Source organism: Pempheris klunzingeri, chromosome 21, assembly GCF_042242105.1.
Source record: "Pempheris klunzingeri isolate RE-2024b chromosome 21, fPemKlu1.hap1, whole genome shotgun sequence".
Taxonomy (NCBI): domain Eukaryota; kingdom Metazoa; phylum Chordata; class Actinopteri; order Acropomatiformes; family Pempheridae; genus Pempheris; species Pempheris klunzingeri.
The window spans coordinates 833,636-860,472 of record NC_092032.1 but is presented as its reverse complement, the minus strand read 5'-3'; the positions used below and the strand labels follow the sequence as shown (position 1 = coordinate 860,472).

Sequence of the window (26,837 nt, the reverse complement as noted above, 5' to 3'; positions counted from 1 at the left end):
GTGCCTTGACATTGTCAGCCCTAAACATGACAAATAGGCAAAAACACACTGACACTGAAAAACATTGGTACAATTACATTAAAGAACAAATACATGTTCCCAGCTGGACAGGAGAGGAGGCCAAGTAGTGGGAGTGAAATTATTAATAAAGATGTGCCCTGTGACTGACCAGTCCAGGGTGCAACCAACTCCTCCACCATCCTTAAGCATAAGCGTCATAGACATTGGATGAATGATGAAAATGTATTCCATATCATTTTGTAAAATGTATTAAAAAAGCAGGGCCCTGTGCATGATTGCAATCAAACAGAAGATCAGATGGAAAACAAGGCTACAATGTGCAAATATGAACAAAGAGTGATTATCATGTGATATTATCTTATGATGTGACATCACACTCCACTATAAGGTCACTTTCTGCGACGCAGGGAGATGCGCTGCAGTCTCCTGGCTTTTCCTCTGGCGTCAATTGGTCGCATCTCAGTGGTCTTGGACCTGACCAGTCGGTAGGAGCTGGCACAGTAACTGGGTCTCTTGCAGTAATAGATCAGAGGGCAGTCACGCTGAGGATCTGCAGAGACGGCCAAATCAAAGTTAGCATGAAATCACATTCCTAGCAACATCTCAAAATCTCAGAAAGTCAACATTATATGTCAAGTAGACTTAATTAAAAAGTATTCTGAGATGTAGTGGAGTAGTGTACTCACATAAAATGAAAATACTCAAGTAAAAGTATATTAGTATTGTTTCTAAGTACAGCTGAGAGCTCAACAGACTGCAACTCAAGAAAAGACCTTCATCTTCATCAATTCTACAACACTTAGAACAAACACGCTTCAAATGGGCTGTAAATCTAGAGAGGGACAATTGAAGAGTTTTCAGAGGACACGCTGTACTGCCACTGTTTGAGACTGTTGAGGCTGTTGAGGTGTATCCACGCTGTATGTTGTTGATTTTGGACGTTTGCTGCTGCTCTGTTCTGTGCATGCACTGAAAGTGACCGCTGAACTATGAAATAATCCTCATACAGACAAGCACTGCCCTGTGTAGTTTACATGATGCAGACATCTCACCAAGTCGTACAGTAATTGTCTCACAGGTATTAAGTTAGTGATGAAGCCACAGGATTCGTCTGTACAGCCTGAGCACCACTGCCTCTCCTTCTGCTGTTCATGGTGCATCACGTATGGAGGTGTGTTTTCTGAATGCTGTGCAGGTGTTGTCAGATTGATGAAGATGTTATCTTAATTTACTTGTGTCTTCTCTGTTTGCATGGGTTTTCTGAAGCTGCAGAGTGCCGAGCTCTCAGGGCTACCCTGGTTTCCAAGTAAGAAGGTTGTTGGGCTGCATACCATTCTGACAATGCTGCTGCTGCTGCTGCTGCTGCTGCTGCTGCTGGTCTGGGTCGCTGCCCTTCTTGTCTGTGTAATTTGGGCCTGAGCCCAGCAGAGAGCCTGCAGCCCTTCCTGGATTACTGTCTGCTTCCTCCCGTTTGGGCAGTCGTTCCTCCACATCTGTTTTCATCTCGTCCTCTGCATGGTTGGCTCTGTCAACACTTCTCTTTGACTCTTTCTCCACTTTTGTCCCATTCTCGTCCTGGCCGCCCTCCTTCTTGACATTTTCCTCCAAGTCTATCAACACACACACACACACACACACACACACACACAGCATTTAGAGGCACATACATTAGTAGATGCAAATATTCTCCATAATGCTGCTTCATCTGATGTTTATCATGATGTAACACACACTAAGTGAGCCAGTCAGAAGACACTGTGGTGCAGCCAGGAAGCAAAACTGATCAAGTTGCTGCTTTGCAAAGAAATTAGACACTGATGTATCCTAACATGTCGTCCTGATGCTGCCACATGGTGGTGATGATGACATCCCAGCTGAGCCGATTCACATGCTGTCTATGCCGTACATGTAGTTAATGTGCAACTCCTCAGAATGTGTATCTACGATGGCAGCTATGGAAATACTCTAATAACTGTGGTTGGTAGGCTCCGAAAGCTTGGGGTTTGGTGTGCATGCTTCCTTGGTTGGAGAGTTTGTGCTGAGAGCTCAGATACCCACAGGAACGTCATGCTGTGGGGGGTGCGGGGACCATGTTGTCCAGTGAAGAGAAATAGAGAAGTGTCAAAGCTGTGCTTTTTTGGGACTGAGAGGCACTCTCTCTGTATGTTCCTGCTTCTGACTCAAATATCACCTTCTCTGCTCTGCAGCTGTCACTTCAGAGTCCCTCCTCCACCTCATGCACCTCTGAACTTTATCACAACCACAATTCTTATGTGGTCCTCCAGTGAGACACAGATCCTGAAGCTCTCTCTCTAAGCGCTTGTCTAAACAAACCACATATGTGTTTGTTCATTTTAATCATATAACATTATTTCTTGTAGAAATCGTTGTGTATTTGTGGTGGGATACAGTGCTCAAACACAGGGCTGCCCAGCCCATGAACACGCCTGTAACTGCTAAAAGCCTTTGAAAAAGATCCAGCACTGTTGACATCTGGTCACAGGATGGCTACTCAGAGATAACATGCTTGGAACAGGCAGGCAAAAATTGGAAAGGGCCTTATAAAGACTGAATCATTTAAATGCAGGACAATAAGAGGTCGGTGTGGCTACCTTTGGCTGCCTGGGCCTTCCATGTCTCCCTGTTGTGACAAATCTCTTGGTTCCATGTGACCTTGAAGCTCTTGAAGTCCACTGTAGTCAAAGAGAAGCTGCCCTCTGAGCCTGTGCTCTTCACACTGGAGTGCTTTCCATCGCTGCCACTAATACTGTTGACGCTGTGGACACACACATTTATCCAATAACAGAAATGTACACCAACAGTTAAAACAGTGGAACTGATCAAGAATGGGTGAGTTTTGGTGTTGAATAAGGCATGCCACCTTCCTCAGGCTTCAGTTTCCACTGTGATGCTGCTTATTGGCTAGACTAGCGGTATAAAACTCACAGCACACAGAAGGTTAGTTAAACCCTAATAGGAACATTCACACATTCAACCATTCAGTAAAGTTTTGGGCTCTAAAACCAAAGTAATGATGCAGGCTAAGCAGCTCTGCAGAGCTGGTGTCTCCTGTCATATTACACTTGATAATTTGATTTTAAAATGACCATGTGTGTTAAGACAGCTGACCAGTTGTTTTTTTAATTGAAAGCTGCACTAATAAATTTTTATAGAAACAGCTGGTGAAAGTATTTTGGTTATCATTAACTAGGTCACACATATTGAGCAACCCATAGAGAATTATCATCTTTTCCTTCAGCTCTACAGAGTCACACAGTCCAAATAACTGTTACTCTAGCTTTTTAGCTGATGACACATTTATAACACCTTTATGATGTGATCATATCCAAATATTGTTTGTTCAGTTGTAGTATCATGCAGCTGTAATATTTTTGCTCATTTATACATACATATATATATATATATATATATATATATATATTCTCAGCCTGGTTCTGTTCAAGGTTTCTTCCCGTTAAAGGGGAGTTCTTCCTGCCACTGTTGCTCAATCTAATATCTGATGCTGCTCATGTGGGGATTCTTGAATCCTTAATGTTGAATTCCTGAATTGTTGGGTCTCTCTCTTAATGAAAGAGTTTGGTCTAGACCTGCTCTTTATGGAGTGAGATAACACTTGTGAATTGGCGCTATATAAATAAAGATTTATGGATAGATGGATGGATGGATGGATGGATGGATGGATCCTAAAACTGCTTTTAGGCCACTAACTGAATTCAGTTTGTCAAGTTGTTATTCAATTTAAAATGAGTGTGAATAAAAAAAGCATTTTTTCCCTTTACATCTCTGCTGAACTGATACATTTCTCTCTTGTGTCTGCACACTGTGTGAAAGCAATTTCCTTGTTGTTTCTTTCAGTGGTTTGCTGATAAATGAGGTTTGACATAAGCGCTGAGTTCTGACAGACTGGAACATACTGGTGTTAAAGAAATGAATGAAGCATGTTATGTACTATGAACTAATACTGTTACATGATATAAACTGATCTTCACACTGAAAGGCCAAGCCACATATACCATAAAGGTACATAACACACATCACAAAAGCAATACTAAGGGTAGAGTGAGGGAGATGCCAGTCTAAACCAGGGAACAGGCCCACACAGTCCTGAGAAGAGCTCTACTCAGCTGGGACAAGTCAAATCATCTGTGAGGGTGGACTCTGACTGCGCAGGGCCTTTAGTAATAAAGTGGGTCAGGTCAAGACTGAGTTCTCCTCTCAGGTTTAAATAATAATAATATGACACCAGATTTCTGCATGGGTTCCACTGCGTTTTGACCAATAGAACAGCTTCATTATAGCTGAGCAAAATTACATTGTGACTTGTGATTGAGTCATAAGCACCATCATAGAAACATCTAAGACATCAAATGTGTCCGGACGGATGACGTTATTATTATCTAACATTAGAAGGTCTTGTGTGTGTCACCTAGAGCGTCTGAGGCCCGCCGGTCCAGAACGAGTTGCCTCCTTGATGAGCGCTGTCACAATCTTCTCGATCATATCTGTCAGCACGGTGAATGTTGGCTCCACAATGAAGTCAATGAATCCTGCAGGACACAGTAACATGCCACATTGACATTTTCTGTAAATAAAAGTGCTCATTCAGCAAACAAATCTTATAAATATAATGATTTAAGTCATCACAACCTAACCTAAGGTCAGTTTCCTCAGACTGTAACCAGAAGACTGCACAGTGACCTCAGAACCACAACCTTCTGCCAGCCTGGTTCATCCAATGCCAGACAAGAGAGCAGCACACTGAACGACCTCTGTCTTTCTCCCTTCATGGACTGGTAACACAAACCTTAAATGAGCACACATATGTGCATGTCCAGGCTCACAGCGGTCCTGGAGAATACCAGAGGTGGCTGGTATTCTCCAGAACCGCTCTGAGCCTGGACATGAGAATACCAGCCACCCCCTGCACACCACCTTCTCACACCAGAGGAGCTTTTTCAGCGACAGACTGTAGTACCCGGTAGTGCAGGTATATCGCGTGACATTAAAAAAAACGCGTTTGCGACTTGATTGACGTACAGGGCGGCCAGTCTGAGATCTCTTCTCTGCTACGGGTTGTGGGCAGGGACATGCACGCGGTCAAAGCGCTAGCTACTGCAAAACTCCAGCGAGCGAAGTGACCTAGTTAGCCTTCCAATCTATATCTACTAAAGAAGGGATACTCTGGGACAGGGAATAGGATAGGAAGGGATATTTGACTCCATTCAGTGCAGGTCATCAGAGGAAGGTAGTGACCATAAATGTATTGAATGTTCCAGTTACTCTTGCCACCTATGTGCATTACTACTGTCACTTTTTATGTGTAATACCAAGGGTTACATTAGCTGCAGTTATGCAGTGTACACCAACATATATTGTATATATAAAGTATACTCAGTATATATAGAAATGAATATATGTTTAGCATTTTTAATGTAGGTAGATCATTTTGACCTGGTCATTTTAAAAGTAGCTTGCAAGCCGAAAAAGTGTGGGCACCCCTGATCTAGGGTCTACATCAAACTAATCATCCTTTCCTAACTTGTCACTGTCACACCGTTACACTCACATATACATCTACATGAATTGGCTTGGACCCCCACCTGGACACAGAGCTAACAGCCATACATGTGTCTCATGACTTGCCCTTGTCTCCCTCTGACCCACATCAGAAAGTTTCAGAGTGACAGAGACACAGGGCATCCGTAGTAACCATAGTAGCTTAATCAATTTCATTGTTATGAATGAATTGTTATTTGTCTCCTTCCTCACATAGTGTAAAATGGCAAGCCCCAAAACACACATCTTTCCCTCCCATTCAAAAATGACTCTTCACTCTACTGGATGGCAGCCATCTTGAATTTCTGGGTCAAAATGATGTCATATCATCAAACTTATGTCTGAATCAGAATCCTTGTGGTCGACTTACACAAAAAAAGTGTCTTGATGCATGATTTTTTTCAAAAGTTAACTTATCAAGATGGCAGCTTGGGTTTGGCCCTCTGGCAAAAAATCCTGGTTATTTTTGGAAGAGACCTGGGGGATCAGTTTTTACATTAAAGGTCCACTTAAGTCAAATCAATCATCAACCCATCTTTGCAAGAGAATGGTCATGGAACTGAGGTTTTGGGCCCAAAGACATCTTTCCTTGACCTCATGACGTTTTCCACTGAGGTTCAGTAAAAGTGATTAATAAAATCAGTGGAGTCTGGTGGCTTTAAAGTGAGCAAAGAGAAAGACACAGTTTCACTTCCCTGTGATGGATAAAGTGGTGAAAGTATACTCTCTCTATATAAATATATATATATATCATACATTTAAACTGATGTTTAATTTTTTAAGTGGCTAACATGCGTTTTCCTGCTGCCCCCACCCACAGCAGTACATTGCCTAGTGTCTGTGGCGGTACTGCTTCCTGCATCACAAAACTAGGGGTGTTGTGACTGCCATCCTCTGCAGGTAATGCACTGGCTATGGGTACAAATCGACTTCAAATAATGCAAACTTTCCCTATAAACCCATGTTTCCCAAACCTGCTCCTGGAGAGAGTTGATACGGAAACGCAAAGACAACTGTCCAGGCCACCATTTCACCAGTCACTAAATTTACTAACAAAAAACCATCCTCCGCAACTGGCACACAGAGGTTGTCGCTCTCTGTGCCACAATCGGCCTTTGAGCCCTCCTTCCTTGGCCCTACACTGCCAGTACCAGTCATTCTGACTGCTAACTGTACTAGGCCAGGGCAAGCACCCCCAAAAAGGGCTGCAGCCCCGGGAACCTCACTGACAACATGCCCCGTCAGGAAAATGTTTCCAGCTCACATGGGCTCTGGGAAGAGTGACGGCCCCTCTGCTCTGTTGATTCTGTTGACTGCCGACCAGCATAAGACTCACCTGTCCTGGTGTGCCATGTGCATATAAGGCAGAGCAGCAGATACACACCTGTGGCAGATCTCCCACTACTGCACTTCTTAGTTTTGCCATTTTTGGTTTCCTTTTGTTTTTCATCCACTCCCCACACTAAATGGTAAATGGTCTGTATCTGTATAGCTCCTTTCTAGTAATTTCGACTACTCAAAGCGCTCATCACATCCTCATTCACCCATTCACACACATTCACACACTGAAGCTGCTTCAGGAGCAAGTTGGGGCTCAGGCCAAGGACACTTCGACATGCTGACAACAGCCACACTAATGATCTTACAGATATTTCCCATCAATGTGTTTATTTTTGCTTATTTTGCTGTTAATAAATTACTTTCCTCTTTAGTGGGGACAAACCTGCAAATGTTGAGTAAGGTAACAGGCCCAGGCTGGTAGCTGCATGGTGACATTGCTTAATTGTGTGTATTAGCGTATTATTTGTGCAGAGTGGCAATTTTCTTGTTTATGATGGTTAATAATGGTTGATGGTAGATATTGGTAGATAGCCATCATGTTATTATTAACCATCAACAATTAATTAAGTTAATAATAATATGATTTCATAATAATAATGATATATAATAGCAATCTTACCAATCTGGGACTGGGCTACCATGGTGGACTTGCGGTCACAGAGGGGGGAGAAAGGCAAACCCAGCTCTGCTTCTTTATCACCCTGAAAACAAATTCAACATTATAAGATACCATTAGCACTGGTTTACTTGGGCACATTCACCTACACATGGTTTCATTTTCTCTCTCTTTTTCTTTTGTTAATGTCAAAATGTCAGTGAGGGGCTGAGGAGTTGTGCTTTTGGATACCACAAGCTTACAACCAAATAAATGTAATGCCCAGTTGCCTTTGAACAACAGAAGAAGACATTGTTGGATAAGTTTTGCCTATGAAACACAGATTTCTCAAAGACATCCAGCATCATCAATATGCAACATAATGTCCTGTCTTGACTCTGTGGTTGATGCTTGTTGCCTTGTTTTCACACCCATCATCGTACCTCCCCATGTCTAAACGTGTGTTGGTATGACAAATAAAGTTCCTTGAATCCCGGAATCATCTGGACATCTGCAATACTTGTCATGAAAAACAAAATTATTAAACTGAGCATGTCCTTGGTGCAGAGCAAGTTCCTCTGTAGCATTAAAGATTAAAGCCAGCTTACTGGTTAGAGTGAGAGTGAGCCAGTCCTGTGATGATGGAAACCTGTGTAACATCCAATCTTTCCAACACATTCATTTTCCAGTAAGTGTTTTGATGACCACCTGTCTGAAGAACTCCTCCAGCAGAGATGTGGTCCAGCGGTGATGAAGGTCCCAGCGTTTGGCAGGGTGGCTGATGTCAGCAGTGTGCAGCAGCAGGGATAAGGCCTTCGGTTTGTCAATCCTGCAAATAGTCCAGTCCACAGCAGTTTTCAGTGATAAAACCTGCTGCTGTCCAACTGCTAAAGAAAAGTACTGGCTTTTGCCCAAATGTGTTAGCTCATATCATACTTGAAATAGTTAAAGCTTGTAAAAAACAAAAAGGAGATTTTTAAAAAAATGAAGAGAATCACAACTTGCGAAATAGCTTTGCAGTGAAGTATTTCATTTCACATTCAAGGAGAAAGAACTGGACTGAAAATGGTCCGCCATGCTGGTAACAGTTTTGGCTGTAATAACCCAGCAGGTTAGACTGTAGCACCATCTCATCCAACAGTCGTTTGTCTCCACAGTGTCTGACAATGTTTAAAAAGTGACAGCAGTAGCCCGTTGATTCATTGATTTGAGTTCCCCACCCACTTCACTAGTACTAGCACTAAGGATCTACTTGTAAAGTTAGTGAAACATGCAGCTCACAAACAGACTAGAGCATTGATCAATCAATGTAGACACAGTTAATACATTTAAAACACATGAACAGTTTGATATGTGCACTAAACATAAACAAGAATGGACTCAAACTTTGTATACTTGTGAAGCTTTGTGTGTGTGTACAGAGTTCTGAGAATATGATGTCTGCTTTCAGATAACATATAAACAATTGAGAAAAACTGTTGGAGGTTATATGTCAACTTGTTTCTGCTTCTCTCTCAAACTAGCTACTGCAGTCCATAAAACTTTGACAAAGCTGAAAACCCAGCTGATAGGGAGGAAGTAGTCATAGTAACTCGAGCCACATGGCAGTACTTGTAAACAGTAAAACAGCACCAACCCCAGTAGGAGCTGGACATTGGACCATGGCCTAGGCTCCTAAGCAGTGCCCAGATTGACACATGTGTCAGAGTCCACCAGAACCAGTTAACTGTCTCCACACCAGTCTGTCACATATGCCAGCTGCATACAATCAATCAGGTTTGGTTAAATCCAGGAGGAGGCCAGGCCTCTGTCCTGTCCTGTCCTGTGTATTGTTGTGCAAGGCAAATCAGGATGTATTCAGCAAAAATGACACAACTACTAAAATACTGACTGGCTACACTACAAAACTTTTTACCTGTAATAATCTAAAATCATTCTGAAGTAAACCCACTACTCACGCCTCAGGCTGTTGCAGGAGGCTTTTCATGGCTTTGATCTGCTGGAAGTGGCAGGACATGTCAGTGGCCAACACCATCTCCACCACCAGAGCCCGGAGTTCTCTGAAAGACACGATGAGAGTGAAATATCTCATCAACAACTGGATGGATTGGCATTAACATTCAGTTCCCTTCAGAGTTAAATGACCTTGATGATTCCTCAACTTTTTGTCATCAAAATTCAAAATTGTCAAAAAATATGCTCTCAATTTAGTTATTCGCACTTTCAAAATAACATTGCAAAATAATAACACTAATAATCAAAATAATAAATCAATTACCTGTGTGCATGTATTACTTAATTCATGCTTATTGACATTCTGTCCTTGCCTACGTATAAAACAGGCAAATGGTAAATGCTCTGTATTTGCACCTTTCTAGTCATTTCGACTACTCAAAGCGCTTTTCCATAACATCCTCATTCGCCCATTCACACATCATTCATTCAGGATGAATCTAAGTTGGAGGAGACACACACATTCACACACTATTTTACATTCTCACACATGTGCTATTTTCAAGGTGAAAAGGGGAAAGATCTGTATATGAACCTTGTACCTCCCTACTGGGGTCTCTCATGGTTCTGTTCTGGGCTCCCTCTTCTTTTCTCTGTGCACCAAGTCACTCCACTCGGTTTCTCTCACACACAGCTTGTTCTACCACAGCTATGCAGATGACATTCAACTAATTCTCTCTTTTACCTAATCTGAAGTCCAAGTACCAGCACTCTGACCCTCTTTGCGTGTCTGGCTGACATCACAGTCAATCAGTCTTTATTTATATAGTGCCAATTCACAACTAATTTAATCTCAAGACACTTTCCATAAAAGAACATGTCTAGACCAAACTCTTTGATTAAGAGAGAGACCCAACAATTCAAGAATTCAAATTTAAGGATTCCCAGAATCCCCACATGAGCAAGCATGTGGGGATTCTTAATGACATCTCTCAGTGAATGTTTGCACATACGTAAATTCAGTTGTGATAAGACCAATGCAACTACTACCTACACCTAATGCAACTAATCAAGGGCCTCATTAGTGGCATCACGTGTGCTTGAGATAGAACACAACAAATACCTGGACTGGCGAGGGGGTTTGTTCACAGTGACATTTGGTTACATGTCAGAAATATGGGCAAGTCAAGAATATTGTCCAAAAGTTTAGAGAGGAGATGATTGCTTTGCTCAAACAAAGATAGCAAAGGCACTGAATGTTCCAAGATATGTTGTTGGAAGCAAAGTTCACAAGTTCAAAGCTAAAGGAACACTGGCTGCACTACCTGGAAGTGGCAGAAACCCTTGAGTGACTGCAAAAGGCCTGCAGTAAGACTTGGTAGCAGCAGGCACTGAGGTTTCAGTTTCTACAGTAAGGAGCATTCTAAACACTGAAGGCCTCCGTGCCTGAACTCCAAGACGTTCACCACTACTGACCTAAAAGCACAGAGAAGTTGGCTCCAATGTGCTCAAAACCATAATATGAAGCCAATTTGGGATACGGTTCTGTGGAGTGATGAAACAAAACTGAACCTTTTTGAGTCTCTGTATCAGCGGTACATCTGGAGGGAGAAGAATGGGGCATATGCTGAAAAGAACACTTGGACCGTCAACCTCCATCACAAACTGTCTAGAGGGATAAGCAAAGGTGGCATCAGTCCTTCCCACATTGCATGGTTTACCTTTTTGAGTTTGATGGTGAACAGCTTCTCCGAGGAGCAAACAGGAGATTAAAAAAGAGATAAGATATCGCTTGTATGTCTCACCTCCAGTCATCTTTGGAAAGATTAGAGAGGATGTTAATTTCATCATCCTGTAGAAGACGATAGGCAGCACTGACATGGTGGTTCTCCAAAACAGCCCGGTCATTGTACAGCATTGCTGTGTCTGATCTGCAAATCCGACATTCATTACAAGTATGTATGAAAAATGTCCAGTAATGTAACATGATAAAAATAACAACCTCCAGTTCTATCATTTTTATAAACGTGATATATTGACTTGATTGTTTTATGTGCAGAATAATGACATAACTTTTTAAGCTTTTTTATCTATCCTCCATTTGTCTCTTCACTATCTTATCATGGAAGCTTATTCTAAGCTATGTTCCCAACACCTGCAATTATTTAAATGACAAATGATGCTAGGTGTAAATTACCTGGTCTGAATATGAAAGTTATTGGTGGTCCCTGTATGTTCATAATCATGGATGGCAGCTGCAAAAATGATTGCAAAGATCTCCAACTCAGTTAGCCAGTGCTGAGAGAGAGAGAGAGAGAGAGAGAGAGGGGGGGGGTTAACCACGATGGTGTCTACACTGAAATCGGTGGAGCTCCTTAATGATGAATTTTTTAGCTATGACATTATTCATTTATGCTGGCCAAACAGACACAAAGGGACAGGTTTCATTTCATTTGGGTTTTGAGTTATGAAAAGCTATGTGCTGATTGACTTAAAGCACTCTTGGTACACTGACTAAACCCTTACTAAAAAAATCTGAAATCTTTCACTATTGAAAAAGTTTTTTCCAGTTTCCATTTTTCAATAACCCAACACAAGACCTACCACCATGCCAGTCTTGAGGAGCAGGTAATGGGTAGTTTGTGTGACATCCGCAGCATGCATCAGGTTGTGGTAGGGGTTCTTGTGTTTGCTGTAGCCCACTTCCAACGAGTCCACAAATGATACAAGAGCAGAAATAGGGACCTGAAATAGAAGCAACACAACAAAGAACCACTGATATGTACTGCAGCTTTGATGTACAGTACGTTATTCATGGTTACATCACATCATAGGATAACTCTTCACAAGCTTACACGGCGGTGCAATACAACAACAGTTCTTGAAACAATTTCTACATAGTTCATTTCATTTCATATCATTTCACCTCTTGGATCAAACTTTAGTCAGCAGAATCAGAGATATAGTACTTTTTAATTCCTTGTATCGTCCTTCCTTTTCAAAACCATGTGCCTACATTATCCACAATGCAACTCAATCATTAACAGTTTGGTTGGGGATTCTGGTGTTTAAATGCTAATATCTGCTTTTACTTGCAGATTTTCACAGAGCAGAATGGTGGAGTGCCACATATGACACAAAAAGGTGAGTGTACAGTGCACACATTTGGAGCCCTGAAGACTCCAAACTTTGAGACACCATCACAGAACGAAGACCTTCCTGATCGGCCTCATGTTTTGTACATTCATAGTCAAAAGGAACAAACCATTCCTCTGTGATCTTGACAATCTCTTTTCTTCTTTGACCCCAGTGAGGAGGAATTTTATTACCATCAGTTAAAGTGATTACCATCTTTCCCCATGACATATGATCCAGGTATTAGAAAATGTAAATGGAATAATGCATACATGACGACACCCAATCATATATCTGAAATGACTGATAAAGAAATTTGTTGGCATACCTTAAAACGATTGATCAAGTCGTATCTGGACAGAAGCTCATAGAAGACTACTTTCAGGGCGTGGTCTCCACTAGCATCATTCAGTGCAAACACATCGAACGACCACATGTCCACATGCTAAAACAGATACATACAAACAGGTTTCATTAGTATGTAAACCAGACCTTATGTTTTAGTTTCTTCTAGGTATCATGGATAAGACAGCATAAAAAGATAGAGTTGTTCCTCTTAGTTACCTTGCATATGCAAAAACTGTATGGATGTGTGTGCGTGCCCTCTGATGGTTGCCTCATTATAGATTAAATCAAAAAGTTGAAAATAATATACACCATTAATCTGGTATCAGACTTCCCTGAGGTGCTGGAGCTAAAAAATAACAAACTGACTAAAGCATGAGTAAGCATCAGAATCTCTTTAACATGCATGCCTTCATGCCTTTCTTCAAGACATCAGCACGTAACCACTGGATGCTGCAGTACAGACTGAGAGAACATTATTTTATTAGTCTTAATGCAGTGTTTGTGTGCCTAAACATCAAGGGAGTTAGAGTCGTGAATATCTACAAGGTAAAGACACAGAGTCTATAGAGATGGTCAGCAAGCACTAAGCACATGAAATGCAGCAGATAAAACGACATGGTAGTTGAAGTAATCTAATTTATATACTTTAATTATGGCCACATCAGCTCCACAAACAAGACACACAGGTTCACCTCCGATATCGACAAACAGGAAACTCTGGCCCCACCTGCTTTGAAAGTCTCTGTTTTCAACGTCCACTTTTAGTTTAGCCATTTATTTTGGGGGGGCTAGCTTAAGTGTCACTATAACAACGCTGATCGATGCATTGATCCGCTGATCGGTGTGTCATTATACCTGTGGGAGGAGGGGCTGCTGCACGGGTCCTGACTAGCGAGGCAGCTGTTCAGTGCATTGTGGGATTTGTAGTATTAGAGGTGGGAGTGCTGTTTACCGACGGGCCATTCTTAATAGTCACATGAAATTATGTCGTGGGCCGGATATAATTGTATCGCAGGCCGGATGTGGCCCGCGGGCCTTGAGTTTGACATGTATGGTCTAGATCATAAGAATGTTATATGTTGATGCTATAGCGACACTTAAGCTAGCCCCCTCAAAATAAATGGCTAAACGAAAAGTGGACTTTGAAAACAGAGACTTTCAAAGTAGGTAGGAGCTGATGTCCATAATTAAAGAATATAAATATGAGACGGCACTACAGCAGGATAAGTACAAAAAAGTTATTTAAAATTCTATTTATTTTATTGAGGAAAAGTTGTTGAAGTTTGGCTGTTTACATTCATATTTCTGGATAAAATATATATTATATTATATTATATTATATTATATTATATTATATTATATTATAAAAGAGTCACTTTTAGACTCTTCACTAAATGTTGAGCCCGTTTGGCCCGCGACTTAGACCGTGTTTTAAATTGTGGCCCTTTCTTTGATTGAGTTTGACACCCCTGATCTAGACCCTCATACACACCCCACAATTCAATGATGGACTGTAAAACTCATGTGCTTGGCATTAGAACCTTTGTACAAAATAAAATGAACGTTTACTGCTGTTTGTATATAAATCTATCACAAGCTTCTCACTGTACATGAACAAACAGGCACACACAGAAATACCTTGAGCACCGTGATGACATCTGTGGGATAACTGAGACCCACGTTGGAGGTTCGTCTGTACATCCTGTGAAAACAAGCCAACACACACTGGCTCATATGGGGAGAATTAGAACCTCAAATTCAAATAACTTTAATTGGCATGACAGATCAGAAACCTTTATTTCCAAAGCAGTACAGAAAATTATCAACACTGACACATGATTAGCAACAAATACACAATACTTATATTCTTTCTGTTCTATATTTTGTGCAGTTGTCTTCTCTTAGATGTGCAAAGACAGTTTGGAACGGGGACATATACAATTTTCAAAATAATTAAAATACTATATAAAACGTGATAAAATTCTTTCAAAACATTCATTCAAGCAAGTTCAATCCATTATCTCTAACATTAGCAAGATGTTTCACAGCTGGTGTCCCCATAACTTAGCAAGGGAGATACTCAGATAGTACATACCATCCATCACAGGTCATTAGGACATCTTCCTGAAATATTACCAACAAATAAAGCTGCTCTGAGACTCTAGTGTGTCAATGTTAAATAAACCTCTGCTTACCTAAAACCAACTGTATGGATACTGTTTTACAATAGTGTCCTCCCAAGAAAACAGACAGCATCAGCCTTTCAACAAACTATTCCAAACCATGTTTAAGTTAAACTGACAAGCCACTTCAGTGTACATGTGTGGTATCAATCAATCAATCAATCTTTATTTATATAGCGCCAATGCATAACAGTGTTATCTCCAGACTCTTTCCATAAAGAGCAGGTGTAGACCAAACTCTTTAATTAGAGAGAGACCCAACGATTCAGGAATTCAACATTAAGGATTCAAGAATCCCCATATGAGCAGCATCAGATATTATATTAGGAAACAGTGGCAGGACGAACCCCCCTTTAACGGGAAGAAACCTGGAACAGAACCAGGCTCGGGGGGGGGGGGCTTTCTGTTGGGGTCTGTGTTGGGTGGAGGTAGACAGAGAGAGAGAGAGAGAACACGAGCAGCAACCAATAACAGCAGCTATAGTGATGACAATAGGAATGTGACTAATAGATAAATATGGTAGCATTGAAAAACATGATATATGATGGTATATAGTTGTGTTTCAGTAAGAAATGGTTTTTCAATTCATTAAAAGTTTTAAGAAAACAGCAATATGAATCATTTCTAAAATGATGACAAACAATTAATTTTGTTGTAAAACATGAGTAAGAGAGTCAAGTCATGGTCACTTCTGTTGCTGTGCTGAGACCCTTGTTTAAATGACTATGTTTATTCTTGTTTCCATATTTCCATATTTTTATATGACTGGTAACAGATGGCAGCACCTGTTTTACAGTATTTGATCAGCTCTGGTCAAACACCAAATAAGGAGCCACACTCAGAATCAGAGGGGACAGAATGGAGTTTGATCCTGATGAGACAAAGCAGGGTAGTCAGCCATGTTTGTCAAAATAACCAACCATTCTTCTTACTGGTTGGTGACGATAGTTTAAATCATTACTAAGATCCAACAATCCCACAGGACTGGTACATAAAGTTAACTGAACCACACGAGATCCAACAAAGCCAAATAAAGTAAACTGAACAGACCAAACCTCTCCACAAAGATGCCAGCCTGCACTGCATGAACAATGCTGCGGAAACGTGGCTTGTCTTCGTTTCTGCGCAGCATCAGGCCCCTCTGCCGGGTGAAGGTGGAGGCCAGCCAGTCACGAACCTCTGAGGGCACCGACTCTGACTGGATGTCACTCAGCTCATCCTCTGGATCCACCAACTGCCTGCGGGGAGCGACACATTCACAACAAGCAAAAACTCAGAACAATGTGCCATTTCTGCAACACCAATATATAAATGATCACGTGCTGCTGTTGTTTAGTTATTTACACTATGTATCACACTTTCTCTCCACAACTGCTGATTGATGATTTAGCTTCTTCAGGAAAGTAGGCATAATTTATATTGATCTGCAAAATCTTTAATCAGCAATTGAAAAAAGAAAAAAAAACTACATGCTGTGGCAGCAAATACACACATTTCTACCATGGACCTAAAGGGTTAATATGATTATTTGACTGCATAGATACCACCTATTACATTTGAACAATATTGGTTTGCATTTGTAGATTTGCTGTTAAGTGTGGAACTGTAAGCAGTCTTGGATTTAATGCATGATTTTTGAATTTTGAACTGTAGAAGTATGCAGTATATTTGGTGTTTAGGTGGTTAAAACCTCGGGAGCAGAACTGCAAGGCAAATGACACAGTAAGACTTATTCTAGTAACTTTTTGAAAATTGTAAAATATTATATTTTCCTACTTTTGTGTGTCATAATGAGAAACAACAAATGCTGTTGGTCTTATGTCCCAAATGTTCACATTCCTTCGTGGCATTCTGGTGACCCACCTATGCAAGTGTGTCCTGAGTGTTGCAACTGTTTCTTAATGTATTCAGCTTGTATCAGTGTGGATTTTACACCAATTACTCATTTATTAAAGTAAACAACACTGTACTTAAGTACAGTTTTAAGGTAGCAAAGTGCCATTTTATTCATCATTGTACTTTTACTTGACAGCTGTAGGTACTAGTAGGAAGATTTCGATTTCCACACAGCATCTACATTGCTTATTAGAAAATATAATGCAATGTTACAGACTAGAATACCCAACAGTTTATAAAAATGTTTAGTGCCAGTAATAAGAAAAACATACCTGATTCTTACACATTAGACACCCTGAATACTGATAATACTCCTGGACTTTTTCTTTGGAAAGCATCCTTTAATGAAGAATCTTTATATTGTGGTGTTGATACATCAACTTGCTAAATTTACTTGAGTAAACAATCTAAATCTCTATAAACCTGTTTAACCACTGCTTGTATGTCTATAGAATGAATGAATCATAACAGGACCAAGATGCAGAATGTTAAAATTCCCCAATCTTTGTAACAAAAATGTACACCTTTGGTAGCAGACATTTAAGTATTTTTTGGTAAAATCACAACTGAGTTGAAAGTTCCTTGCCTGGTTTCCTCAATGTATAGAGATTCAAGGACTGAGGCGGCGTACTCCAGGTTTTTCTTAAGGTCCACCACAGATGCCTCCCCCCTCTCCAGCTGCTTTACAAGGCATCGCAACCTATAACAAATAGCCACCATCCAATCACAATCATGAATCGCTTTGATTCAGCAAAGATATCTCACAGCTACATTAATCACGTTTGCTGTAGTGCCACAGCAGTTCGATGAGTTCATTCATTCAGTGAGCACATCCTCTCTTTCCATTTTGGGCTTTCCATGAATTCTCCATTGATGCAAAATGTCTGTTTTACACATCATGAGTATCTCATGATATAATAAGTAGTCTCCCTTGGAATTTGCTGAGTATTTTTATGCTCCCAAAGTGGTGTCCTCTAGGACCACTCTCAGGACAAGGACATATGGCATTTGTCATGGGAACTTACTGTTATCTAACTCTGCAAAACTGTGGGCTAAAGGCTAATTTATGGTTTTGTGTTAAGTAAAAATTGGACTCTTGGGAGAATCTGGAGGGTTGGTAAGCAGCTCCATCACACTGTAACAGCAACACTGTAGGAAAGGTAGGAAAGTACTGGATTTAGCCTAAATAATTAGTTGCAACAAAGCTCTCATTTCCATGGAAATGAGATTAAACTGTTAGAACTATCCATCAGAACCATGCAAGATAATGTGTTGTCCTTAAATTGTGAGGGTTGTATATGCAGACCATCAACACACTGAGTTTGTCTTCCCCCCTGACACTGGACAACCAAACAAACATAAAATCAGTAGTTTGTTGAATGAGTTTGATATGACATACTGCATTACATGGAAACATAGAAAGGAAGTACCCACATTAATAGGATCAATAAAACAGGGTGAAATACTGTCCTCTGTTGACAGTAAGAAACAGATTGAATTAGATTAAATTCACTGGATTATTCTTAACTCTTGAGTTAATGTACAGAGATGAACTGATTGAGCTGTGTGAGGAGGCTGTACATTAACTCTGGTGCGCTTTGCTGTAGCCGTGTACCAGACAGGCACAGCCACAGACAGATAAGCCATTGTCAATGTTGACATATAGCGTGGCAAACGGACATTGGACAGATGGAGCAGATGGAGTCACTGTGTCATCAGCAGTCGGATCGACCGCTGATGTGGGTGTGTGATACCAGCAGGAGTCCAACCGCTGCAAAAGGATAAGAGTGCCTCCCCCTCAGGAGAGATGCTGCGCACATTAATGCACAAGGCACAGGAGCATAACTCCATTATTTAGATCTCCAGACATACTGATGGGATTGGTCAGGATGTATGTCTAATGTAATTAAATGTTCTGTTTCTTTCACACATCCAAAAGGTCACACACACAATCCAGGTTCATATTTCAGAAGCTAAATCTTTCATTCTATTTCCCTGATGAATTTCCTTGTGCTGTAAAATGAGGCCCTCAGTCTTGTTTTAAAACCCAGGTGGTGTTAGGCTGCAACACATTTCCCTTCATTAGGATTTCATTTGGCAACTATGATACCTTTACATAGCAGACATAAGCAGTAATTAGGAAAGACAAAGGCCAGTCAATGTTTGTATTTTGTGTTTCTGCAGAAGTTTCTGTGTAGGTGTATTGTTTATGTATGAATGTGTGACCTGGTAGCAGTCTTTTCCATTGCATCGGGAGCATCAGGGATTGGCAGCTCATCAGCTAGGATCTCCTCGGAGCTGCGTGGATCGATCAAAATTCCTTTACGGTTGGTGATGTCAGCTCCGGCTGTGAAAGCGGTGCATAGTGCATTCTGGGATCGTGAGCCTGGATAATTTTTATACAAACAAACATATTTTGCTTGTGCATGTACTTTCAAACACACCAGCACATCACATTTTCTATTACACACCTCATGATAACAATTCTAAAAATAAATTTCCAGGGTGGGACTTGATAAAACTCACGTGCAAAGCGGGCCAAAGGACGACGGTTGCTTTCCCCCGCTTCATTGGCAACTGTAAAAAGAAAGTTTTACATTCTCATTTGTAGCGTACGTCACAAAATTTAAAGGCCTCAAACAGCCATGGGTCAGCCCACAGGGGTTTTCACTTACTTTGCCTGAGCAGACATTTTGTACTGTACTGTGTGTGATTCAATCAATCAATCAATCAATCAATCTTTATTTATATAGCGCCAATTCATAACAGCATTATCTCAAGACGCTTTACATGAAGAGCAGGTCTAGACCAAACTCTTTAATTAGAGAGAGACCAAACGATTCAGGAATTCAACATGAAGGATTCAAGAATCCCCACATGAGCAGCATCAGATATTATATTAGGAAACAGTGGCAGGAAGAACTCCCCTTTAAAGGGAAGAAACCTCAAACAGAACCAGGCTCAAATGTGGGCAGCTCTCTGTCAGGGACCGTGTTGGGTGGAGGTTGGACAGAGAGAGAGAGAGAGAGGCAGAGAGACAGAGAGACACAGAGAGAGAGAGACAACACAAACAGCAACCAAGATACTAACAGCAATTATAGCACTAACAATAGGAGTGTGACTAATAAATTAGCAGTATGGTAATATTGAAAAACATGGCGAGTGGCTGACGATCCACAGCAGTGATTCATGAAGCCAGAGAACCACAGCAGGAGAACCAGGACCAGGATCCACAGGAACCTGAGAACCACAGCAGGGGAACCAGGACCAGGATCCACAGGAACCTGAGAACCACAGCAGGAGAACCAGGACCAGGATCCACAGGAAACTGAGAGATGAGAAAAGCACAGAAACGCTCCGGGGAAGATAGCAAGTTAGTAACAGACATTAAAGAGACATGAAGCATCAGGATGGAGAGGAAGAGGAGGAGAGAGGAGCCCAGTGCATCATGGGAGTCCCCCAGCAGTCTAAGCCTATAGCAGCATAACTAGGGACTGGTCCAAGGCCTGATCCAGCCCTAAACTATAGGCTTTATCACAAAGAAAGGTTTTTAGTCTACTCTTAAATGTAGAGAGGGTGTCTGCCCCCCGAACCCAAACTGGAAGGAGATTCCACAGGAGAGGAGCCTGATAGCTGAAAGCTCTGGCTCCATCACTACTTTAGAGGACTTTAGGAACCACCAGTAGGCCTGCAGTCTGGGAGCACAGTGCTCTAGTGGGGTAGTACGGTACTATGAGTTCTTTAAGATATGATGGAGCCTGACCATTAAGAACCTTGTAGGTGAGGAGAAGGATTTTAAACTCTATTCTAGATTTTACTGGAAGCCAATGAAGAGAAGCCAGTACAAGAGAAATATGGTCTCTTCTTTTAGTTCTCGTCAGAACAGGAGCAGCAGCGTTCTGGACCAGCTGGAGAGTCTTTAACGATTTATTGGGGCAGGCTGATAATAAAGAGTTGCAATAATCCAACCTAGAAGTGACAAATGCATGGACTAATTTTTCTGCATCATCTGTGGATATGATGGGCCTGATTTTAGCAATATTACATAGATGGAAAAGGGCAGTTCTAGAAATCTGTTTAATGTGGGAGTTAAAGGACAAATCTTGGTCAAATAAGACTCCCACATTCCTCACAGTGGAGCTGGAGCTTGGATTCATCTGGCTTTATTGATAAATAGATTGCCATCTCCCATAATCTCCTGTGGCTCCTGTTAAAATAGGATATGGGTCAACATGTCGAAGTGTCCTTGGGCAAGACACTGAACCCCAACTTGCTCCTGAAGCAGCTTCAGTGTGTGAATGAGTATGAAAGAATAGTCTCCTCCAAAATTAGATCCCTCCTGTATGAATGATGTGTGAATGGGTGAATGAGGATGTCATGTAAAGCGCTTTGAGTAGTTGAAATAACTAGAAAGGCGCTATACAAATACAAACCATTTACCATTTATTACTCTTACTAGTATATCAAGTTTTGTGACCTCATGGAATACCTCTACCCAACTTCAGTCTGCACAGTGGTCAGATCAGCAAGATGCCTAAGCTGCACTTAACTTTACTTGTTGTCACTTCCGAACTTTAACCGGTAACCCTGTATGATATTATTTAATTAAATAAATATCCATAATCTGGATACTTTACACAAAAGATAAAGTACACTCTTAGAACTAAGGGTTCCAAAAAGGTTTTTCCTGAGGGGCAGAAGCCATTTGCTTCTGAAGAACCCTTTTTTGAAGAAATTGTTCTCCAAAGGGTCTTTGATAAGATCTTTAAGGATTGTTGAAAGTCCACATACAGTCAATCAAAACACAAGAAAAGCAGGAGTTCTTTTGCTGTGCTCAAAGGCTACTCAGAGTCAGAGTCTCCTCAGTAATCTAATAGAGCAAAAAATAAACAACATTTTAAATTTTTTAACATTTTAAAATCCTGGTCCTGATGCCCTCCTTCCCTACATGTTACAGATGTTTCCGGCTCCAATACACCTGACTCAAATGAATGGCTTGTTATCAGGCTTCTGCAGAGCTGGATGACGAGCAGAAGAGCCACATTCAGGTCATCAAACATCCTCATACTACGTCATACTAATAGTGATTACTTTGGGGTCTGATAACAGGCTTGGTCACACCCCTTCACTCTGTTCACACACTGTATGATCACCTGCCTTTCTGTGTAGAAGATCAGAAACCTCAGAGAATCAAGTTGAGTTACATCTAATATGTTATGACAAACAGTGTGGTATGCCAGTGGCTTGAACGAGAGGGTTTGGGTGATTCACAAACACCTTTTCTGGTGAGATGGTATAATGCATTATTAATGTCCATGTTGTCATATTAAAACCAGAGTACAAAATAAATATCTAAAGCTTCTTGAACTGTATCATCACAGTAAAGCCAATTTTGTTGTTGAGTATGGCCCAAATGGATGCACCAGTAGATATATTAAAATACCATCCCACTGAAAACACCTAACCTGGAGTCACAGCACCACAATACAACAGGAAACGCTGGAGTTCAGAGAAACATTGAAGAAGTCAATAACCAAGAAGAATCCTGCATTACATTATTGTTTGTAAATGTCTGATGAGTGGACCTGGGCATGATGCTGCTGTCTTTTTTATCTGTCCTCTCTATTACGTCACCACTGCTGGACATAAGATGAATTCTCCTGGTTTTAACTCATTAAAAATATTCTCAGTGTACACATTGGTAACTGGAACACAATTTGTTCAAATTATATATGACCACATTATTTAATACATGGGATTCAATCGTTTGAGGAATACATTCTGGTTCTTCACAGAACTGTCAGAAGACAAGGGTTCTAGATGAATACCGTTGAAATATAAGTGTTGTCAGTAGAACCTCCTAGGTGGATTCTTGTGAGCCACTGTAGAAGGTGGAGAGGTTCTGGATAGAACTCCCCAGAGAGGGTTCTAGGTGGAACCATAACACCATAGGTTTCTCTACAGAGAATTTATCATTGGGGGTTCTGGGTAGAAACTATCACAGATGGTTATGAATATAGTCCTTTTACGTTGGTTTCTAGGCAGAATGCTCGGAAAGGGTCCCAGGAGGAACATTTATAGTAGGTTGTACCATGAAACAAAAAGGGTTCTCCTGTGGGGACAACCCAAAAAACTGCTACATGGTTATCACCTTTATTTCTAAGATTGTAGCGCTATCTGTCACTGTAGCTGTCACTGTAGTGACAAATCTAATTTACTGTGATTACAAACAGCCATAGAATATTGTAACTGCAAACTAACAATTTGCCTTTTTTATTGTGTCTTTATGCCGCTTGCAGCTATGGATGGAGAACTTTTCCTGAGCTCTTAAAATTTATCAGAACTTTTCCTATAAAAATACTTCTGTTAGAGTGTCTTATAGAGGCTGATATGTCAACTCTAACTCATCCCTGACTTTTCATAATCACATAAAGACCTCATGTCTTCTTCAGGCAGGCAGGGGACTTCCTCAACAGGAAAGGAATGGAGGATTGCCCTGAGATGGACAAGTCGAACTCAGTACTCATACGCCATGAGTTGTAGATTAAATTTTGTGTGAATCTGTACCAAACTTGATCCTCTTGCAGACAAATGTTTGAAAGAACCAGACTAAAGACAAAAGACTGACAGATTTCTTCATTTTTTGCAGATTACCATCACTAACTTTGGGGCTTGTCAGAGATGCCGTGTGTAACTCCGTTTGCTTTGAAGGACTGAAGGTTATGACCACAGTCAGGGGTCACCCATGGAACCTGATTCCACTCCTACAAACACAGGTTGAGAGGAAGTAGCCGGACCACCAACCACCACCACTGAACCAATCAAGAAACTAAAATCATGTTCCACAGGCACACAAAAGAATAAGTAAAGAGATTGTAAATGTGTTGTACAGCAGGATAAATATAGAAGAATCTTTGACCCAGTAGGACACTTCAAATATTTAATGGAGGGTACCCAGAAAGAGTGAAGGAGTGTGCGTGTGTGTGTGTGAAAGTGATTGGGAGATGGGGAGTATGGCTGGAATCAAGCAGAGAAGAGAGATAAAGTGCAGTCAGATTATGCTTTGTGGCAGAGGCCACTTCATTAGTGATAATGACTCCCAGAGCTCAGCACCCTAACAACTGACTACTCACACACACACACACATACACACACACACACACACACACACACACACACACATTTATTTTCACAGTCAAAATGATGTCACAGTCATTTCCCATCTCTTCTGGTTCCCATAGAGACAGCAGTCTGGGGAAAGCATGTGCACACCTCATAGACTGTTGCATAGGGTCAACAGAGAGGGAAAGAAATAGCCAGGAGAAAAAAGAGAAACAGTCAAAGAGGTCTTCTCCCCAGTTTCTCAGTTTCAATCTATCTCTCTTAAGACATTGTCTAATCTGGTTTCAGCCTTGAAATCAACTTAAATTATTCAATGATTTCCAGCTGTCTCTGGAACCCACAATGCTGAATATATATGTTTTTAATTTGTTATTTACGACTGACATTGTCCCTACAATCTTTAAGACTGCTGTGGTTAAACTTCTACTTTTAAAAAAAACACACTTTGATCCAGGGTGTCTAAATGATTACAGACTCTCAGCAGTACAGTACAGTATCAGCAGCTTTTAGCCCACATAATTCATAATCGTTTTGAATATTTTCAATATCTTTTAAGGGGCTGTCAGTCCACTAAAACTGTGTTTGCTAAAGTGGTAAATTATGCTGTATGGTATAGCATACATCAACTTCCATCACTACACTGATGATACTCCCTCCGCTGTATGTGCCTGTGAAGCCTGACAGTCATGCTCAAGTTAGTAACTTAAGAGGTCTGCTTGTGCGCTGTAAAAAAATATATATAATAAGATATCACCATGCTCCTAAATTCTGACAAAACTGAGATGCTGGTCATTGGCCCTGCTCATTCTCACCAGACATGAGTTTTGATCATGTAACAATAATTCTGTTATGTTGAATCCGTCCCTCTGTTTTGGTCAGCACATTAAACCAGTCACCAAGATTTCTTTTGCCACTTAGTCTTTTCTGTCCATGGTTGATGCAGAAATTGTAGTTCACACCTTTGTTTCATCCAGACTTGTTTACTTTTACTGCAAGCTATACAAAACATGGGATGAGGTGCAGAAGAATTGAACTGTTACTTTTCACATGCCTAATCTTATCTGGTCTTGGTCTCAGTGCATGGTCACCTAATGTACACCCTGCGTCCTTAACTAGAGGACTGTGAAGATTCATCGCTGGCCTACAAGGGGTGAAGCAATTTGTCTTTGTTGTAGTGACAATTGGTGCCATCATTTTTCAATCAAACAGCTACAGAAGCAGAAAGCTTGCACCACCACATGCTGAACTTGGCTACAAGGATTTACCCCCAATCAGAAACCAGAGCATTGGTATGGTCCAACACTAATGTTGGATGATCAAGTCTGGCCCACAGCCTACGTTCCAACTCATCCCAAAGGTGTTGGATGGGGTTACGATCAGGGCTCTGAGCAAGCCAGTTAGGTTCTTACCCCCCAAACTGAGAAAAGGATTTCTTTGTTCACAGGGTCATTGTTATGTTGAATGTTTGGAACAGAAATCGTGTTCCAAGTTCTTGCTAACCTTTACAGAGTAGTGATAGAAAGCATCTTGACTGGAAACATCACAAACTGGCATGTGCACGGCCCAGGACAGGAGGGTTCTACAGCGGGTGATCACAGAACATCACAGGTACTCATCTACCAAACATTATATCGATGAGATAACTGCACAGGGCCCAAAGGACACTAAAAGATAGCCTGTTCACCCTGCTGCTGTCTGCAAAGTATAGCTAACCCTTAATCTGAATATTTGTATATATGTGCAGGATGAAAGGACTACAACCAAGACTTCATTGCGCAACCCTGTGTTGTAAAATGACAGTGAGCTTCGACTTACCCTTTATACGGCCCAACACAGGACAAAACAGTATCAGACAGTAAATGTACTGTAAAATATGTGGTCCACTTTCCCCATAGAGTGTATTACACAATACAAATATTTAAGGACTCTCATGGACCCCAGTAGATAAAGTGATTCACATTCAATTAGATCTCACCTTTATATGACAATATATTAAAAAAGGGTCACATTACAGATCTAGAGAGGAATACTGTAGACTGAATGAAGTTGTAGATATGATGAAGCAGTCATATCTTTAATTAGTTTCTTTTCTCTTGAGGCAAAGAAGACATGCAACAGATGGAGGAAATGTATCAGTAGAACATGCACCTACAAATCAAATACAATAAACCTGAACTAAAGACCATCATCTGCTCAGCAACACAATAGCACCAGGCAAAACCTCTCTTTCTCTCTCTCTCTCTCTCTCTCTCACACACACACACACACACACACACACACACACTCTCACCCACATGCATAAAATCACACACATCATACCAGGATGTAACAAAAAGTCTGTTACCGATGGTGAAGCTGAAGCCATCAATGCTGAAAGTGGCACTCCGGCACTTTTTAAATCCCTGTTTTTTAGTTGTTGCCTCTGTCATTGTGGCTCTTGATGTGAACTCCTGTGCTCTCTGTGTTGCTGTACAGCGTTGTTTCCCAAGAGATGAGAGAACCCGGAGGCTGTTTCCCCTGAGTGGCTGTTACCCTGGCAGTGCTTTCAGTCCCGCTGGAGGCTGGAGGTGCTGCAGAGCTTTCAGTGGTCGTGTTCAGGAGGAATGCTGGCTTTCTCCTCCCTCCTCCTCTCTGCTCTTCATTCCTCAAGGCCACTGTGATCCTGC

General features: G+C 41.1%; 1 protein-coding gene across 1 annotated transcript; it reads right to left on the bottom strand.

Annotated features, from left to right (window-relative positions):
* Window positions 1-410: 410 nt before the first annotated feature.
* On the bottom strand, window positions 411-26,615 carry pde1ca (phosphodiesterase 1C, calmodulin-dependent a). Its single transcript, XM_070853317.1, has 17 exons — window positions 26,516-26,615; window positions 19,576-19,626; window positions 19,276-19,435; window positions 17,636-17,749; window positions 16,209-16,391; window positions 14,609-14,672; window positions 12,951-13,067; window positions 12,092-12,232; window positions 11,685-11,785; window positions 11,293-11,418; window positions 9,493-9,594; window positions 8,243-8,363; window positions 7,559-7,640; window positions 4,469-4,589; window positions 2,634-2,797; window positions 1,353-1,631; window positions 411-571 (listed from the first exon to the last, which is right to left on the bottom strand). The coding sequence occupies exons 1-17, from the start codon at window positions 26,598-26,600 to the stop codon at window positions 411-413; spliced, it is 2,172 nt and encodes a 723-aa protein (XP_070709418.1). The 5' UTR covers window positions 26,601-26,615.
* Window positions 26,616-26,837: the final 222 nt, after the last annotated feature.